Genomic DNA, 20,631 nt, shown 5'->3' with positions numbered 1-20,631 from the left:
GGATGCAAACAACCTTTGTCCATATAGTATATGTAAGCCATTTTAAGTTTATACCACAGAACACGGAATTGAATTCTCGATTTTTGGTTGTTCAGAAGGTATTTTTTTTACACAGAATTGTTAGTAATTGGCCTTTGCTGTGGTATAAGGCGAATGTAAAACATTGGCACATGATGTTATAGGAAACAAATTAAACAAGCTTCATCACAGTGCACCGTTATTGATTATTGCACTATATCTGCATCATCCCAAGGGCTTTTTTCCACACTTCCAGTACTATGAGTATGTAGGGTACATCCTCCTTTCACCCAATTCCTTAAAACAGCTTAAGTCCAGCAATTTATATAGTTTGGATCAAATTTATTGACAGGTTACCACTGTTGAACCTTGTATTTGTTTTGTTTTTTTGTTGAGTTTTTTTAACTTGTGTGTTTGTGGTTCGGCGAGTGGCACCGCACTCACCAGCTCTTTTTTCTTCATGCACTCCATGAGGATGATGAAGAGGTGCTGAGCCTGCGTGCGGCTGTACGTGAACGTCTTCTGGATGGTGACGAGCAGCTGGTCCCGCAGAGACTCATTTATCAGCCTGCACACAAAGGTACACAGATCAGGGCTCGAGCTAAATCGAACCAATCGTAAAATCAAACATTCCAGAATGCCAGAAACGTTAACAGCTGTATTTAGACCACCCGATTCGCAGAAACTCCATCCACTTACACCTTGATCATTACCCTTTGTAAAATTATTACATTTTTTTGTTGTTGTACCACTTCCTCTTCATCTGGCATTGCCACATGGTGTTCCCCATGCGCACCTCTCTCAGACCACTAAGTCACGTCCATCACAGAGACCACTATAGTGTTAATCTCATCACTCCACCACCTCTATCTCAGTCACATTTACTGGTCCCAGGTGGGTTCTCAGGCTGCTAATCTGCTGTCCAGAAAGCCGACTTTATCTCAGGTTGGCTTTGAAACACATCACATCCTGCATCTGACACAGACCTGGATCACTCTGGAGAATGAGCACAAGCTGCAGTACAAGCTGCTATACCCTCTGTTTTTTTTCTTTTTCTTTTGCATTTTCTATTGGATTGGTAAACAGGTCGATGGACTACTAAGAGTAAATCCTGCGACTTTTCTGAAAATGTTACTTTCTAATAATTTTTTTTTCAAACCAAGTACTTACCATATAAATATACTTTACTATTACTTGAAGTGTGTATTCATGTATTAAGGACACCAGGCTCATTCTTTATAATGCTATGGTACTTGCATTCGATTGCACAGATCGACTAAAGGGTTTCGTTTCACTCGAGAAAAGCTCTCGAGTGCAGCTGTAAGTAAAACGACTTGGATGTCTTCGCTGCATTGAGCTCCTTCGCGGTCAAGCGCAAGAACTTGCGAATCGTCAAGGACAATTTTCTTGGTACAAACTGTCACTTTTGTAGACATCTAACCAACGTTTGGTGTAGACACAGTTGCGCTCTTACAATTTCTCACAATTTTACCCTCGGTTGCTAACCTGGGGTCCGAAGGAACGTCATCCAGTGAAGCCCAAGAGCTGATTTTTGAAGAGAAGGGTCACAGGATGCATCAGGTTATTTCTGTCTGTCTGAACCTTCTTTAAACTGTGTTCTACAAACTAAACAAACTAAAACAAGCCACTGCAAGGCCTCACACCATATAACAGATTGCCCTTTATAAATATTTAAATGTACATATATGCACTTTGCATATACATTTATTGATCCTACAGGGAAATAGTTATCTCTTTATATATCCTAGAGACGTAGGAAGCTGAGAGCCAGCCATGTTACAGCGCCCCCTGTATGGTGATACCGGAGATTGAACCCCTGACCATCCGATCTTAACCACTGAGCTACCACTTCCCCCAAATCCCTCCCTTATCAAGAGCAACTTACAACAAAGCCATTGAGGGTTAAAGGCCTTGCTTAAGGACCCAGCTTGGTGGTGAAACTTGTGACCTTCTGATCCAGAGTCTGATCCTCAACCACCTCCATATTTATTACTTATTACATACGCATACTTATACCATTCACTGCACCACTTGCCTCTTGTTTGTCTTCCACTGTTTGTAAATGCAAATGCTTCAATCATGATGTCACTGTATTTGCGGAGCTGAAGCTGGTAAAATGAAGCAGATGACCCATATGAACCGTGCTCTAATTAAGTATATGTGTTCATGTAGTTTATAATCTCCAATTGTATATATTTAGCGGTACCAGTTTGGGAAAGAACTGCATAGGTCTGAAAAAGTCAGGAATCCCAATTCTTTTGTTCATATGATGTAATAAATATGCTATTTCATTACTTTAGTAATCAAGTATTCTACCAATAAGTCCATAGATGAATCAAGAAATTAGATAAGTTCTTTTTCTTCATCAAATGCAATACTAAATATACAAGACAAAATTAGACAGGTCTCTAAAAATGAGCAAGTAGCTTGTTTCATTTTTTAGAAAAATTAGCATTTTATTGCTGGAATTGCAATCTGTGCAAACTAAACCTATTGCCATTTTAATTGCCATATTACATTAAAATGCAAATACAAATATATCAATTAAAAAATCATTCATATAAATATGGAAATGGCTTCCTCTAGAACATTCCGCCGCTTCCCTTACTTACCCTCCCTCCTCGGAGTACTTGTGGCCAAACGCCAGGATGTCTGACGCCCGGCCGCTCCCGTCACACACCACCACCGGCACAGGCGGCGTGTCCCTCAGGTACTCCAGCACGATGGAGATAACGTTAGGGCCACCCTCAACGATGAGCGCCACCACAGGCACCCCCTGCCCGATCCCTAAACGCACATACAAGTTGTTTTTTTTTTATCGCATAACATTCAATGGCTATCAGTAATAGTTACTGTAATAAATAAAATTCCAACAGTTATAATTTATTCCACCATAATGGTTTTCATCCTAATGGTTTTAAGGGGTTGATTAATGTACTATAAATGCAACAAAGCAGTTCCAATGACAGTCGTTCCATCCGGCAAGCCACAGGTTTATATTATATGTACGAGTTCTAATGGATTATTATTTCTGGATGGATTATCAATGGATTAGTTGGGCAAATTCTAATGAATTGTTAAAGAGTTGTGGAAAAATGTGGAATTTAAAAGGATAAAACAACAGTACAGTGACATGGCCAAGAGCAGAAAACTCCATCATTGAACATTTCCCCATACTTTTATTGGTTATTTATTTTCTGGATTTCATTTACATTTGGCATTCACCATTATCTATACCAGTTATACAGCTAAACAATTGAGGGTTAAGGGCTTTGCTCAAGGGCTCGGCAATAACGGCTCGGTGAATCTGTGATTTGAACCCATGACCTTATCCATCATCTTCTCTACTAACCTACATTCAGCACGTTTCTCCCTTTGAAGATCGACACTGCAAATAATAACTGTCTAAATATACAAAATAAATTCATGATTCAAATAATCTGCCAGCGCAGTAATATAATTACACATTGTAAGATTTCTTGAATCTAGGCTTTAGAAAAGAACATAATGTCTTAAACTGAACATTGAGATATTTATTCCAAGAAGTTGATTTAGTCAAATTTACTGAAACTAGCTTAATTCTTTTTTTTTTTTAAAGACTTTGCTCTTCTTAATTTGTGTAAAAAGATCTTAAAACCAGAACTACTAAACAGGAGAATTCCTCTTAATTTAAAAGTCATCATCAAATAAATTGAGACATTTAAACTTTAAACGAAAGTATTATTAAAATCAAGATCACGCATACATGCGTATCGTCAACATGTATTTATTCAAATGAAGATTGTATAACACTCAGATACGAGGCAAAAACAAAGCTAAATATTCAACATGAGAAACTGAAATCAAACTACAGAACAACTTAATAAAAAGCCATTAAATGCTTTATATAAAGAACAAAGTTTCAAAATATTGTACGCATACTGTATAATGTTTGGAAAGAGTATGGTGACTTAATGCTGCAGACTCTTATGATTTGTAAATAGGTTGTAAATAAATGTGTTGGCGTCGATACGAAACAAGCAATTCGAATAAAAAAATACTATAATAATGAACGTGTAATTGTTTTTTAGCAATTTTCTTGGGCAAACCATATTTATTACAGCAAAAATAAAGTCTTAAAAGATACAAGAACCGTAAATGTTGTCTCTGAGAGTAATTAAGCTCAATTTGCAGGTAATATATTCAACTTCAAAATTTAAATAACTGAAAAAGAAAGAAAAGATAAATAATCATAAAACTATCATCTGCTTAGTATTTTATTTTTAAAAAATAAGATCAAGGCAAGAAATAAGTCCAAGTCTTGACCAGATGATTTTTTTGTAGTACACGCTCCTTGCCCCCCGAATCCCAAAAAATTTAAACCCCATAGCATTCATGTGATCGTGTTTTTGAGAGAGACAGAGAAAGAGAAATAGAAAAGAAAGATTTAAATGAAGAACAATGTGACATCATCAAATCAAATAATGATTTCCTCATTCTTAGTTAACGATAAAAGCTTTGTTAATCATTCGCTCTGTTCTGTTGGCATTTCTGCCCTTGGCTTTGGTTCACGTCGGCATTTGCATTACAATGTTGCGCTGTCAAAGAGAGGATGAGATTCTAAAAATGACAGAGAGAGAGAGAGAGAGAGAGAGAGAGAGAGAGAGAGAGGAGAGTTAGAAAGAGAGAGAAAATGAGCCTTGGCACACACAGATTGACAGTTGGCCAGTTTTCTGCAGGTGACTGCCTTTTCACATGGCTTCAGTGGGATCCTGCTGTCAGGGTCAGGCACCATGCATGCGGATACACACACACACACACACACACACACACAAACACAAAGAGACACAAACTCAGTCGGACCCTATAGCAAGTAGCTTTTCATCTGCCTGGTGAAGACAGCGTGAACACTTCCTCTCTCTTTCTCTTTCTCTTTCTCTCACTCTGTCTCGCTTTGTGAACAATTAGCTGTGATTGTGAGTTGATTAACAGGTGGCGCACAAAGCAGCTGCGTCTAAAGGACAAGAATGAACCCGTCAAACCTTCCTCTCTCTTTCCCTCTCTGTTTCTTTCTCTCTCTCTCTAAAACATCGACTGTCACGCTGTAACACCGTGGCTGTGGTTCGAACGGCGTGCCGCAGTGGGATCCCACACCGAGCACATGAATAATTCAGGAAAAAGGGAGTGCGGGAATAAAAGAGACCGATTTTAGAGAAAGGGGAATAGACCGCAGGAGGTGTATAGGAAAAACGTCGAAAAAAAAAAAAGGTGAGATGATGAGGAGGGAGGAGAATGACTTGGACAGACAAGTAGAAATGCAAAAGAAAGGAAAGGGAAAAAAAAGGAAAGAGAGAGTGGGGAAGACTGCGGCTCCCACATGTGCCTGTCACTGTGCCTAAAACGAGATCAGTTACATAAAGCGGCTCTATTTATAGCCGTTGCTCTCTTCAAAGCCACATCATTACATGACTCAAGTGTTGTATATAAAAAAAAAGTGAACAAATATGAATCCCTCTCTTTTTTATTTTCATTTTTTTTAGCTACCAGGAGGACCAGCTTGTTTAGACTCATGTAGTGTAAGTGGATTTTATTTACAGCTAAAAGGCTTTTGTGCTTTCCTGTAGGAGAAACACCACCTGTTTAAACACATTTGCATATCGCTGTAAGTTTTTAAACCAAGTGACGCTCTGAGAACCCAAACCTGTGTAATAGGAGCAAGTGTACGCCTTTTTAGCAATGCATAAAACCATGCAGCTATACACCATATGGACAAGTATTGAGATTCATGACTTTACCAAACTTATTAAGGTTTTTCCAAACCTTGAGGGACCCCAGATTCAAATAGGGAACCAGACCTTATCAAGGTGAATGATGTTCTATCCAGGCACTATACAGAAAAAAGTTTGGGGACACCTGACCATGAATATTTCTGCTTGAATATCCAGATATGTAAAGAGTAGTGACGGGTCGTTCATTAACGAGTCGTCTCAAAAGAAATTCGTTCATTTTCTACTGGACGCGCTCGAGCAAAGCATCACAAAATCTCCCATGGTTACGTACAGAAAACAGAATTGAGTAGTTCATCTTTCCACTCTTCTAGAGGTGTTCATTCTTTTGTCACATGACTCCCTTAGAAGCTATGCAATTCATTACACAGGAAACAGAATGGAAGTTCATCTTATGGGTCCTAATCATTAATCATCCCATGGACACTACACAATGCAAAAGATCAGGGATTTTTTTTGGTTCGAACATTATTATGGTTCGAACATTATATTACATTATTATGGTTCGAACAGTAATAATAAGAGACGTGTGACAAACAAACCAACAACACATACCAGTGGTTATCAGAGGTGACCAGCTTATTCTGTCCTTAGCTGCATTGTCAGATTTTCAATATTGGAAGTTTGTGTAAGTAAACCTGTTGGGATCTGCTTATTGGAAATGGAACTTTTTATATGATTTCTAATTAAGAAAGGAAATGAACTGAACGACTCATTTTGATGAACGAGATTCAAAGACCAAGTTACTAAAATGATCTGATCTTCACATCTCTAGTAAAGAGTACCTGAAAATGGTACTTGGGAAAAAGTATACAGAAGATACCCTAATGCAAGTCTTACTTCATACTTCGTTACAAGTTCAAGTCCGACAATTCCAATATGACGAGTGAAAGTCTTACAGTATCTGATTTAAACAGTACTTGATTTATGAGTATTTGACGTATTGAACGTAGGCTCAAAGATGCACTAGCCCTCAACACTAAGACACGTTAGTGAAAAGCCAAAAAAAACCCGTTTGATTTGTGAGGTTGTATTTCCTATAATGCAAATCAAATTGTGCACCTCAACACTGCATTAACCATCAACATATCAACCTCTCCAACATGCCAAAATGAAACAGTAAAAACTAATATCCTGACTATGATTTGATGCACCTCTTAGTTTTAGGGAGTATTTTTATTCAACTTCAACAAATTCTGGTTCTTAAAGTTTATGTTTGGTTCCCTGGTGGTCTAGTGGTTAGGATGCGGCGCTCTTACCGCTGCAGCCCGGGTTTGATCCGCGGTCAGGAAACCAACCCCAGCCATTAAGGTTGCAAAAGTCTTAGTGCCGGTCCCAAGCCCGGATAAATGGGGAGGGTTGCGTTAGGAAGGGCATCCAGCGTAAAAACATGTGCCAAATCAAACATACGGATGGTCCGTTGTGGCGACCCCTAATGGGAGAAGCTGAAAGAAAGTAAGTATGTATGTTAGGTGAGAAGGCCTGGGTGCTGTACTAATTTATCCCAAAGGTGTTCAATAAAGTTTAGGTCAAAGCTCTAAAACAGGCCACTCCAGATCTTCTACACTGTTCCAACCCATGTTATTTATATAGACTTTGTGCACAGGGGCATTGTCATGCTGGAACTGCATTCAAAGACATCTGAAAACCAACTTTTTACCTCAAACTGTGTGTTAACAGTTTGGTATAGAAGCACATATGGCTGGAAAAGTCAGGTATCCCAATCCCTTTGTCATAGGTTTATTTCTCAGAGGGTCCTATATCAGTCTCTTCATATTATATTTCCAAAGCAGCGTCGCCTGTAAACCTTTTCTTTCCTTAAAACGTTTCACTGAATTACAACATTACCTTATCTTTATTGAGCAGTGTTCCCATGGTTGCACTCAGCTTCCAGGGCTACATACTATCAAGCAGAATTGGTTTGGAAGGGTTGTGATTAAACACGTGATGTGATCTACATTACAGATTGCAGGGAAAAAGAATGGTGCTGTGGTATTCTGCAGGCTTGCATACCTGTATTGAATTAGCCCAATATCCTGATTTAAATACGAAGAAATAGCATCATCTGGAGATTTGAAGAACACCACATTTTTTAAACAATTAGATTTAATAGCATAATGTTTGAAAAAGTGATGGCCAGTGTACAGCAGTGTGTGTGTGTGTGTGTGTGTGTGTGTGTGTGTGTGTGTGTGTGTGTTTTTATTATTATTATTTCTTGCAAGGTGTTAAGCTGGTGCTGCGACACCAGGAGAGAAAATGAGACTGTGAGAAAATGAGGTCCGAGAGTTTCTAATTTTACACTTCGGCTCAGAGTGAGTGTGTGTGAGAGTGAGATGCCGAGTTTAAACTGTAATAGGGGTTAAACTTGATCTTTTATTTACCTTTTCCTGTGTTTTCCTGCAATATATAATTATTTATCAATTACATACAATTTATTTGATTGGCTAAAATTAATTAATTACACCTTTGAAATACAAGTGAATATGAATGAGTTGTTACTATAGAAATAATAACGGATTAAAAAGTTATGTCGCACCCAGATATGTCAGAACCCATAAGAAATTGTCGAATTACTAATCCATTTACTACAGAAAGGCAAAAAAGTGAAAAGAGACTGTAAAGTACCAAGGACAGCAGCGGACAAAGTTCACATACCATGTACTTGAGCAAATATACTGTATAAATACACTTGGTAAAATATTACTCCAGTAAAAGTGCTTCCATTAAACTTTCACTTAAGTAAAAGTACAAAAGTATTTGCCTTCAAATGTACTTAAGTATCCAAAATACTAGGATTTATTATGTCTGTAATGTTTCTATTATAATTTTTGTCACAACTCTTTGCTTAATCAACTCAGTTTATCTAAAACTACAGATTCCGCAAAAATGGAGTTGAGTAAAAAGTGAAATTTTTGACTTAAAATGTAGTGACGTGAAAGTAAAATTCTCACCAAATGGAAATACTTCAGTAAAGTACAGATGTGCAAAAAAACTACTTAAGTACTGTAACAAATTACAACAAATTTACTGTTCATGACTGACCAAGGAGTATAAGATAAGCTAAGATAAGATACAGCTTTATTCCAAAATAGATTAAATTCATTATTAATATAAAGCCCTGTGCATTAGCGATTTATATTACATTTCAATAGCAGAACTGTATAAGGACAGTGTAAGGAGTGTAATTTATCATACTGTAACTTTGGAAAAACAATTTATAGAAGAAACTTTTGTTTTGAGCTTGTCATCGATCCACCAAGACTGGATGTTCGACTACCCAATAAAGCGGAATAACCTTAACATGGCAGCGTTTACATTTCCGAAGGACAAGGAAAGTTACAAGAAATCCTTCAACATTACTAAAACTTGTACAAGGCTCCAAATTCTCTCAAATGTGCTTCTTTATAGACATCCCATTACACATTTACTCCCTATATGCCCTTATAAGAACCACCACTCTTCTGGGAAGATGTTCCACCAGATTCAGAGTGTGCTTTTGGATATTTAAGCTCATTCAGCCAAAGCGAAGTAAAGTGAAGTACAGTGTATCCGAAAAGTATTCACAGTGCTTTACTTTTTCCACATTTTGTTATGTTACAGCTTTATTCCAAAATGGATTAAATTCATTATTTTTCTCAAAATTCTACAAACAAAACCCTATTATGACAACAGGAAAGGAGAAAAAACCCTGAAAAAAAACGAACAACAACAATTACATGTACATAAGTCACAGCCTTTGCTGTTACTGAATGTCACTGAAAATTGATCTCAGGTTGTTTCTACACCTTGATTGGAGTCCACATGTAGTAAATTCAGTTGATTGGACATGATTTGGAAAGGCACACACCTGTCTATATGAGGTCCCACAGTTAACAGTGCACGTCAGAACACAAACCAGGCCATGAAGTCCAAGGAATTGTCTGTAGACCTTTGAGACAGAATTGTATCGAGGCACAGATCTGGGGAAGAGAACAGAAACTTTTTTTGCAGCATTGAAGGTCCCACTGAGCACAGTGGCCTTCATCAACTGTAAATGGAAGTTTGGAACCACCAAGACTCTTCATAGAGTGAAGTCGCCCAGCCAACCTGAGCGATTAGGGGAGAAGGGCCTTAGTCAGGGAGGTGACCAAGAACCCAATGGTCACTCTGAAATAGCTTCAGCATTTTTCTGTGAAGAGAGGAGAACCTTTCAGAAAAACACCCATCTTTGCACTCCACCAATCAGGCCTGTATAGTAGAGTGGCCGGTGAAAGCCACTTCCCAGTAAAAGACACATGATGGCCTGCCTGGAGTACCTGAAGAACTCTCAGACCATAAGAAACAAAGATTAAACTCTTTAGCCTGAATGCCAATTGACAGGTCTAGAGAAAACCAGGCCCCACTAATCACCTGGCCAATGACATCCCTACAGTGAAGCATGGTGGTGGCAGCATCATGCTGTGGGGATGTTTTTTAAAGTCAGGAACTGAAAGATTAGTCAGGATCGAGGAAAAGATGAATGTCGCAATGTACAGGGATGTCCTTGATGGAAACCTGTTTCAGAGCGGTTTTCTCTGGACCTTAGACTGGGGCGACAGTAACAACAAAACTAAGCACACAGCCAAGACATCAAAGAAGTGGCTACAGGACAACTCTGTGAATGTCCTTGAGTGGCCCAGCCAGAGCCCAGATTTGAACCCTATTGAACATCTCTGGACAGATCTGAAAATGGCTGTGCACCGATGCTCTTCATGCAAACTGATGGAGCTTGGGAGGTTCTGCAAAAAAGAATGGGAGAAACTCTCCAAAAATAGGTGTCGAGATTGTAGCATAATACTGAAAAAGACTTGAGGCCAAAGGTGCTTGTACATGTGATTTCTTTTCTTTTTCTTTCTTTTTTTTTTTTCAAACAAACTTCTTTCACGTTTACATTATCGGTTATTGTTTGTAGGATTTTGAGAAAAATAATGAATTTAATCCATTTTAGAACAAAATTCGAAAGTCAGGCAAATACATTCCAGATGCACTTTATGTCTACTAATCATTTTGTAAACTGTCTGATTGTTTTATTAAGGATTTAAGCATTTCAAATAATCCACAGTGGCGCCAAAATAAAAAAAAGTTTTTAAAGGCTAGAGTTTTATTACAGTTTAATCACTAAGACAGGCACATTAATGAGGCTTAGCTCCTAAAGAGATTTTGAGTGCTTTATTGAAGGAAAGTGAATTTCAAATAACTGATCGAGAGCTTTGGGCCTTGGAGAATCTGGAGAAAATCTTCCCTAAAGCAATTTGTATGTCCATAGATTGTTTAATATTGAAGACTATTGTGGTATTTTGCTTTTTGTGTGTATTATTTTTTATAATGTTCTCAGATTCGAGGCTCCTGATGGTTGGTGAGATAGAAAATGAGAAAGAGACATAGTGGGATTATTAAAAACAGATCTCTAAAAGGTCTAGCTGCATTATCCCCACAGACAGGTAGGAGAAATATTGAGGTTCAACTCAATAGAGAGAAAATGATGACCACAATAAGTTTGCAAGGACAAAAATAAGCAAGGTTCAGTTTATATTTTCCAGCAGTTTGGTGGATCATAAAAAAAAATTAATAAAAAAATTTGGATTCTTCTAAACCTAAAATTATACTATTGACAAATCTATTTTAAGATCTACAGAAAATACAGAGCATTTTTTTTCCTTACATTTGCAATAATAACACTGTGCTGCTGTAAACCAACTAGGTAGAGGACAAACAAGGAGGATAACATGTTTTCTTCACTCTATAAAGGCATAACTCTTTTGTCATATCTTTCCTCTAATTAAAAAAAAAACCCTACATTGATTGACTTTATTTACATAGGTTCTCTTTGTTTTGGAACTAAAATTTTAATGGACTCAGCCCAGGTTACTGCCAGGTTTTCTCCAGGTTCTCCACTTTCCTCCCACTTTGCAAAATAAAAACAAAAAAAACACCAGTAGGTTGGTTGGTTGTTCCAAATAGCCCCTAGGTGTAAATATTTACGCATAGTGCCTTGTGTCTGGCATCCACTCTATGGAGTATTCCTGCTTGAGGCTACAGGTGAAGAAATCAATGGTTGGTGCCAAAGTACATTGAGATGGAAATCTAATCCAATATTCCAAGTTGTTTCTTTGTCTACTTTTTAACACAGCATTGGGGGTAGGGGAAAAACAAAGAGAGACTGGGAGAGATGTGTTGATAATTTGCATTTATATATTAGAGCCACAAAGAGAGAAAGCGAGAAAGAGAGAGAGAGAAAGAAAAAAGAGAGAGAGAGAGAGAGAGAGAGAGAGAGAGAGAGAGAGAGAGAGAGAGAGAGAGTATTCAGAAGGCTATCCCCATATGGTACAGTGGGAACTACGCCAATATGCCATAACCCGCTGAGAAGACGTTCAAAGGAGGTGGCAGGAAATTATATCCAGAAATAGTCCTCTAAAGCCAAGGGAGCAACAGATGCCACCATCACTCAGAGCCTTTAAGCAGGTTTTAGGCTAGAAAGCCTGGCACCCTTACGGCTAACGGCCATAGAAGTAGTGCAAATATTTTGGCATCGTTATTGGCATACAATATGACAACACCTAACAAACTACTCGGATTAAAACAGATCTTGCCAGCAGCTCAGATTTTTTGGTTATCATTTTTTTAACCAAAATCCAGAGCTGTCCGTGGTGCTGAATTGAGCCACATGAGAGGTGCATTTACTATTTTAAAGAGGGGCGGCGCTCGGGTTCAACTTAATCAGCCAACTATATATATATATATATATATATATATATATATATATATATATATATATATATATATATATATAGCTCTGATCTCAACCCTATTGCGATTAAATAGAACACTGAGTGCACCCCAGGCCTCCTTACATCCCCTACATCAGTACCTTCGTTTACTAACACCTTTGTAGCTGCACACTCCAAAATATAGTGGAACATCTTCCTAGAAGAGTGGAGGTTATTTTAAGAGCAAATTAGGGCTCAATGTGGAATGCAATGAATTTAATGGTCATGTGTCCACAGGCTTTCTATATAGTGTATATCGAGTGTAAAAGAGCTGAAACAAGAGGACCAGCTCATACTTCTTGAGTCTTTCACAAGTGGCTTTCATACCACTATGAGTAGCATTATCTCACTGACATGGAGTGGTGGAGTGTTTTTACACCACATAGACACTAAAAGCATATTGGATTTTAAAAATGTACAATGGTTTTCCTAGCAAAGAAAAGGTTGCTTGTATAAAGTGGATGGTTGGTGAGTTAGCTCCTCATTCAGCTGTGTATTCACCTGTTTCGATTATTTCAACCAAATCTATTCAGTCTTTGGTTTTAAATGTCTGTTATTCACTGAGTAGACGTTACTGTGTGTTAAAGATGCACTTTGGGCAACAAATACACTTTTAATTGTGCTATATTTTATATACTCTGAGAGAAAATGTGTGTTATAGACTCGGGTGTATGCGTTAAGTGGTCCAGCGCAGTTTCGTTGCGCTTCGTCTTTTGGTAATCGATACCCGTTCATTTTTTAATTGCAGGTTTCTTTCTGGCCTTAGGGAATATTTAAGAACTGAACAACTTGGAAATCATTTGAAATAGGTAAAAGATAAAATTGCATTTAAAGATGGACGTTGTGCTTGGTTCTTTAGCAAGGGAAATGACAGTCAAGAATAAGTCTCAGAAGATTTATAATTTATTTTTTGATGCCCAAAATTGTAAAATCAAAGATTGAATAAATAACACAATGATACTGTTCTCAGCAAGCAAAACATCCACATTAATCTATGGCATTTTGGCAATATCAAGAGTGACTTACATTTATTTCATTCATACAACTGAGCAAACACTATACTTAGGGGCCCAAGAATGGGAGCTTGGTGTGGCTGGGAATTGAACTCATTACTTTCAGACCCCAAATCCAATGCCTTAGCCCCTAAGATTCCATCTCCCACATTCATTGGCCTGCTAGCTTTTAAATAGCTTCTTATTGACCACCTGATTTGTTGTGTAACAACAAATTTCAAATTATACCATAAAAATACCATTAATTATACAACAATAAAGATACAACATCGCTCTGGACACGGGTGTATGCTAAATACCGCAAATGTAAATGTAAACAGTATATGTCTAAAACTGTGTGCCAACTATTTGAAAGATGAACACACAATGTTGCTGAGGAGGATGCATTTTGTTTTTAAGTTTTATTACTTTTTTTTTTCAAGATTTATTCTAATAATACTGTAATACACTGTGCCGGAGGAAACATCCACGTACATATTTCTACTGCATTTGTTGTAGATGCATTCAGAATAAACATTACCAGCATGTGGCGATGTCGATCTTTGTGTTGAACTTGTTCATTTATTTGAATAATGAATAAACCTGACCTGGCTGCATGCATAAGCACTGAGATGAATATTTGAAACAGGCTGTGCTTCCTCTCACAACACAAAATTAACGTTGAAAATTCCATCATGGGAAACCTCTGCATAAATTTGAATGTCTAGACATAAAAAAGAAGCCTGGAGAGATCTTCCTTTTTTCCATATCTAGTAGTAGATCATGTTCTGCTTTCATTTTAGATCTTATCTCATTCATTTTTTATTAATTATTTATCATGTATGAATGTTGATGCTGCTGATGACAATTGGATGTCCCTTTGCCTTCCCAGCCCCCTCTTTAATCCCAGGCATAGGATGACAAAGGGAAGTCCACAAGTCACACTTTTTTAGTTTCTTATGATGACTTCTTGTTTTCTCAAGTGGATCAGACAGACATCAATTCGATTCTTACTAACTTATGAGCAGTGCCCTGGCTGTTATTTGCCAAACCATCCATCCAAACCAAACATACAGTCCCTTAACACCATATTAAATTGAACGTACATATAACACCATATAAACCCCATATCAGCATTACTATTAGCTAAAAATAAAACCCCCAAACCTTATTCAAATTTAAAACCCACCAGAATGAAACAGACTTTGTCTAAAGGCTTTTACTTGTCATTTATACATTACAACATAATTCATTTGTCACACGTCCTAATTTGGGGGTAAAAACACAGGGTCAGCAATGATACAGCACCCTTGGATCGAAGGGCCTTGCTCAAGGGACCAACAGTGGCCCTTGAGGCCCTATCCAACTCAAAAACACACTCAATATTCAATAAACATGCTATATTTATAGCACCACCCATATCATATCATAACTGTTTACATGCTGTTTTTGCACACTTACTCGATTGCTGCTGTTGCTGTTTTGCATGTTGTGTATATGTTTACAAGTCACTCTTGTTTACAGTTTGTACATTGTACTGTATAGCATACAGTATTATACAGTAGCTTTTCTGGTTTGCACTATTTTATCTTGTGTCTTTGCATGAGGTTGCAACTTACTTTAATCCTTAGCTCTGTGTTGTGTGATGTAGCTCTATGTTGTTTTATGTAGCACCAAGGTTTTGGAAAAACATCGTCTTATTTCACTGTATACTGCAACAGTTATATATGGTTGAAATGACAATAAAAGTAGAACTCCCAACAACCATCAACCAAATGATGATAGTCAATATACAGTAAAAGACCCACAGCTCTAGAACATCAACTTTCAAGCCCTTAAGGCCTTTGAAACCATGCAATATTAAATATAAAAAGCAGCATCATGTCTATGTCCTGGCATCCACCTGATCAACATCTACCTGAACTCAACCAACAAAAGCATCTCACCATTTTCAAGCATGAACCCTGAAAACAGAGTTTCAAGATTCTATGCATTCTGCATCACGGTCTTTGTGTATCCAAAGGTGCTTTCACACTTATTATTCCATTTTGCAGAGTGAAATTGATAACCTTCGATTCATTTGCTGCTTGGCTTGGTTTCACACTGTGAGTACAGGAACCAAAAAGCAAAAAATAATTAATTAGGAGCAACAGGGTTAAAAAAAACCTCTGTGTAAAACAAGAATTTGGGCCCAGATCGATAATATATTGAATACAAATACAAATGAGTAAGAACACGGATTTAGTGGTGAATAATTGATCCCAATAACCAGTTAAAAAATAAATATTGCAATATTTTTACAGTACGATAAAACCCTGACCTTCAGTTTGTAGTTGAGTCGATTCATGGTCAGATTTTATGGTCCATAGAGTAGGAGTGATTGCTTTCAAGACAACCTGCACCCACCTGGATTAAATCCAAGAGGACTGAATAATTCATATGCGGAAGTTGAGCGCTATTGGATTTGATCCCCTGCTCCCCTTCATGTAAATGGTATATACAAACCTCCGAAAGACAAGCTGATTCCCATTTGGGTCAAATCATCCTAGATATACTGTGCTAAATTATTTCTCAATATTTTATTTGTTCACTATTGACTAATAGCTATAAAAGGTGTGTGTATGGGTTCCAAATATTAGCTAAATGTGGAGGAAATGAGAGGAATCTCAACATACATTACAATTAAAAATGCCCTGTCTTGTGAGAGGATATGAGCAGGGATATAAGCAGGGCCGAGACTCACGTGTGTTGATCTTTTGCAGAGAGATGTGTTTCTCCAGCTGGCGGCGAAGCTTAACCTCGGCACCATACTTGCCCGTGGTGCCATTGTCGGCCAAGATGAAGTGCGAGTGCAGGCTGTTCAGGACGGTCAGCTTACTCAGGGGATTCGACATGGTCTGGTATGGCCGCACCACCTAAAACACACACACACACACACACACACACACACACACACACACACACAAACACACACACACACAATAAACTGTTGAGTGATTACATGTACTATACAGTCTGATCATTTGACACCTAGTCCTATAGAATCTGGCTGATTGCACATTATGATTAAAGGTCTTCTAGGCTCCTAAAGATGCTCTACAATGTGATATTAGTGGATATATAAAAAGCTGTCAAATGCGTTGTAACTATATTTTAAGGTGAACGGGGTTGCCAGATGAGGACTAAAGGTGCTGAGTAATTATTATTATAATTTTTGGTGATTGTGGATGGTGGAAAACGTGTTACATGGTGTGTAATGTGTCGTGTACATTTGCTCGAGATGTGCCTAATTAGCATGTATAATGATCATCCTCATCGTCGTGGTCCGTAGTGTGGGTCAAAGCATGGGCAAGCAATATTGAAAAGAGGATTGACCATAATCAGAGCTTAGGCACAGGCATGGAAACGGGGAAATAAGACTAATATGTTTTTTCTTTAGTTTTTAACACCGAAACATTCAAAGATTACAAATGTATGGTTACAGAACGTTCACAAATAAATGCAAATGAATTCACATTGTTTCCAATGTTCTCTGAACAACACTTGATGCACTTTCATGAGAATCTGCAAATACAAGTAAACAAAATAGACACAAAAAATCACAGATTAAACATAGAACAGGTGATCACAATAGGGTAACAAACAAAACTCCAGGGCAAGATCGAAGTCAGGGAATAGAAACAATGTAACATGACAATGTACAATGTAGAACAACACAAAACAAAATCCAATATAAAGGCAGTGTTTGTCATATCGGGGAATTTACTGTGGGCCTAGAGGGTACAATATCAAGTGAAGCTGTTTGGAGAGATGAAAGACGCTGTTTAATGGCTAATCAATTGACTTAACATGATCACGCTTGACTAATGACAAACGCTTGACTAATGATAACATGACTAATGATTAAAGGTGGTGTCTGAGAGGTTAGGAGTGAGTAAAAGTGGTGCCTGAATTGTTAGAATTATAAGAAGTGATTTTGAAAAGTGCAAAAGGTGTGATTATTAGTACGTCACAGTGTAGTAAATAATCGTAATTGCTTTAGCATAGTGCAAAAACATGGAACAGAACACAATAGGGAACAAACCAATAACAGAAAAAAAAAAAAATATATATATATATATATATATATATATATATATATATATATATATATATATATATATATATATATATATATATATATATACACCAAAAAACTTATAGGGAATTGTTTTATGTTGAAATAATGAAATGTATTAATAAAAATATTATTATTAATTATAAAATGAAGTAATATATATATATATTTTTAACGGTAATATTAGCTGTCCCCTTTTTCTTTCATTTCTTTTTCTAACAGTATGACAGCCGACCACGAGAAAACTGTGAACGAAGTGAGAGAATAAGATATGAAGAGAGTTAGTAAAAGTGGGCAGTCATAAATAAAAGAGAAGTGTGCGATTCTTTTTCGAGCCTGTGTGACTAAGATAGTTCATAGAAGTATGAGTAAATCGTTCAACTAACTGATGTGTGTAAAAAATATAGGATTGTCCTATTATTTAACATTATTTTTTTTTTTATTATTGATATTCTTTCTTTTTCCTTTTTAAAAACTGCGCTAAAAAGTTGTACTACTATGCTAGGAGTCTACCTTCGTAAAATATATTATATACCTGGTCCATATGGGCCATATTCAAGCTATATAACTATTCCTGTGAGGAAAGTTACACGTATTCAGAATAAGGGTATGCATCTGCATGTAGTTCACAGATTCCAATTTTTGTGTATGTAATGTCAGAAAAAAAAGACTTATGTCAGTAAATGTTGAATACATACGTCTTTGCCAACAAGATCTTCCTGGTTTTCCACTATGCCCCAGGGGGCAATGCCGATAGTGCAGATTTTCCCCCGGGATTTGGAGGCATGGTCTTTCAGAGCATCACCTACATGTCTGATAACCCCTGCAAATCAAAGGCGAAAGAAAATTTATTTTGCTATTACAAAACTGTACAAGTAATTGACTCCAGTATACCTTGCTGGAGAACAAAAAGCCATAGGGTTGAAGTCAGACCTGAGCAAGTCTAGGGGGTGCAGACACATTGGTGTGTTTCAAGTTGGATAAATGTGTTAAGAATGTGTTGTGGTGGTTGAATTATTATATGAGGAGTCAGGTTAGATCCAGTTCCACCCCTGGACTTCTTACTCTATTTATATTTCATACAGAATGCGTCCTGATTACACTTTAATCCATGCTCAAACAGCTTAATCCACCTTGGCCCTTGGTCCACGCATTTACAAAGATTTTTACAGTAATTTTCTTAGAAGCCTTTAACTAAATGTTCCTCGAATGACATTCAGAGACTGCAATTAAATTTCATTCAGAGCTATTAAGCAATCCCACAGCTCACTTTTATAACCACCTGAATAGCAGGCTATACCGGAGTCCCCAAACTACGGCCCCCTACATTTAGAACGACCCTTTGAACAATGCCATTGACTAATTTTAAACTCACATCATATCTGTATTTGATAATAGAGGTTGGCTTTTAAACTAAAATTTCCCTCAGTTATTAATAGAGGTCGAGGCACTGATAGGTGATTGCTTTAACAATCGTCGATCGACAAAATACAAGGATAGTTTTTCCGGCTTCCAGTCCACTATCGTTATGAGAGCAGCCTCTTAGAGGCAAATCACTGACGCCACATACTGTTTGTTTTTACATGTGCAGCTGCACTGGAAGTGCTATATTATATTTGTTATTTAGAATGTATTATTTATATATGCAGACGACATGTACACACCGGTGTTTACTCCGCCCGTGAAGATCCAAGCTCCGGTGGTCATGGCGGCTTTGATAAGCCCCTTGCCAAACACCTGCTTGAGCTTGGGTTGCAACTCGAAGTTCTGCAAGCCGCCGTGTACAGAGATGAGCAGTTTGGGAAGCTCTAGCTGCCACTCTTTAGTCATGAGGTGCAGCAGCAGGTCAGCTTTGGTGTCGTACGACACACGCACGTACTGACCAATCACAAAGCACAAAGCAAATTATATAGCTTTATTTATGGGTCATTCTCCTGCTTACATTGAACCACACAACAATCATGTGTGTGAATGTGTGTGCAGTGTGTTCAGGTACCATGGCTTTGTTGGAGTGTCCTCCTCCCTGGAACTCGATGGTGCCGAATGCGTCGGTGGGACTCAGCTGCGTGTGCTTGCTGATGGACCATTTTTCAGACAAGCTGTCGCTCTTCAGTGCGCTCCGATCTATCATTCTGATTAGATGAGATGCTGGGGGGCAGGCCCACGTGCTGGCCAATGAGGCGGCCACAACAGCACCTGGCCAGGAAAAACTCACTACTAAGAAATTTTTTCCACAGATTGGTATTATTACTGGTATATTACAACTGATTCCTTACAACACGCAATATGTACAGCTGTGCGAGGTTCAAAAGTTTTGTTTCTAGTTTTGAAACACGCCAACAGATGGCAGCACAAGGCTGCACGCACAGTCACAGGGAGCACCGACCTTCATACGTCTGTGTACCAAAAGACATTGTTTTGTGAACATCGGGAGATGTGCAACTGGTGCTATTCTGACAACGTCTGTTACCACGTCTGCAATTTTTGCAAAAAGCTGGGTGCTCCATGATGACAATACTCGCTGGATACAACATGATCTCACCTCTGCACCCACACTACTCGCCAAATTTTGCCCCCATCCTGAGGATAAATGCATGGTTCATGATATTTTATACAGGAAGTGAAAGCAACTGAGTTTAGTCAACCCACTTACGGAAACCTTTTTCGGAACCCAGAAAGCAACCTAAAATCTATATATAAATATACAGTATATATACAACAAATTCGGGCTCAGGTTTGAACCACCATCACTGAATACACCAATGCACCACCGTTCCACCATGATTTCATTTATAATTGCTCATTCAGACTGACTGCCCATTAAAAAGCTCCATTTGACCTGTCTGTACTCCTGTCATATTAGCTTACCGGGTTTTTTTTTTCTTAAAAATTATAACACAGAGCTTTTAAAGTGAGTACACTTAGTGTTTGGA

At 37.9% G+C, this 20,631-nt stretch overlaps 1 protein-coding gene across 1 annotated transcript in view; it reads right to left on the bottom strand.

The window, feature by feature from the left end:
* The window catches only part of trpm3 (transient receptor potential cation channel, subfamily M, member 3), a 165,041-nt gene that overhangs the window by 45,973 nt on the left and 98,437 nt on the right, over positions 1–20,631 (bottom strand). The window contains 7 exon segments of the mRNA XM_046841693.1: positions 463–586; positions 2,652–2,826; positions 16,325–16,496; positions 18,397–18,521; positions 19,363–19,576; positions 19,695–19,824; positions 19,826–19,894. Of these exon segments, the coding sequence (XP_046697649.1) occupies positions 463–586; positions 2,652–2,826; positions 16,325–16,496; positions 18,397–18,521; positions 19,363–19,576; positions 19,695–19,824; positions 19,826–19,894 (1,009 nt within the window).

This window comes from Silurus meridionalis, chromosome 27 (assembly GCF_014805685.1).
Source record: "Silurus meridionalis isolate SWU-2019-XX chromosome 27, ASM1480568v1, whole genome shotgun sequence".
Classification (NCBI taxonomy): Eukaryota; Metazoa; Chordata; class Actinopteri; order Siluriformes; family Siluridae; genus Silurus; species Silurus meridionalis.
The sequence above is the reverse complement of the archived record's forward strand: the minus strand, read 5'-3'. Positions and strand labels throughout refer to the sequence as shown.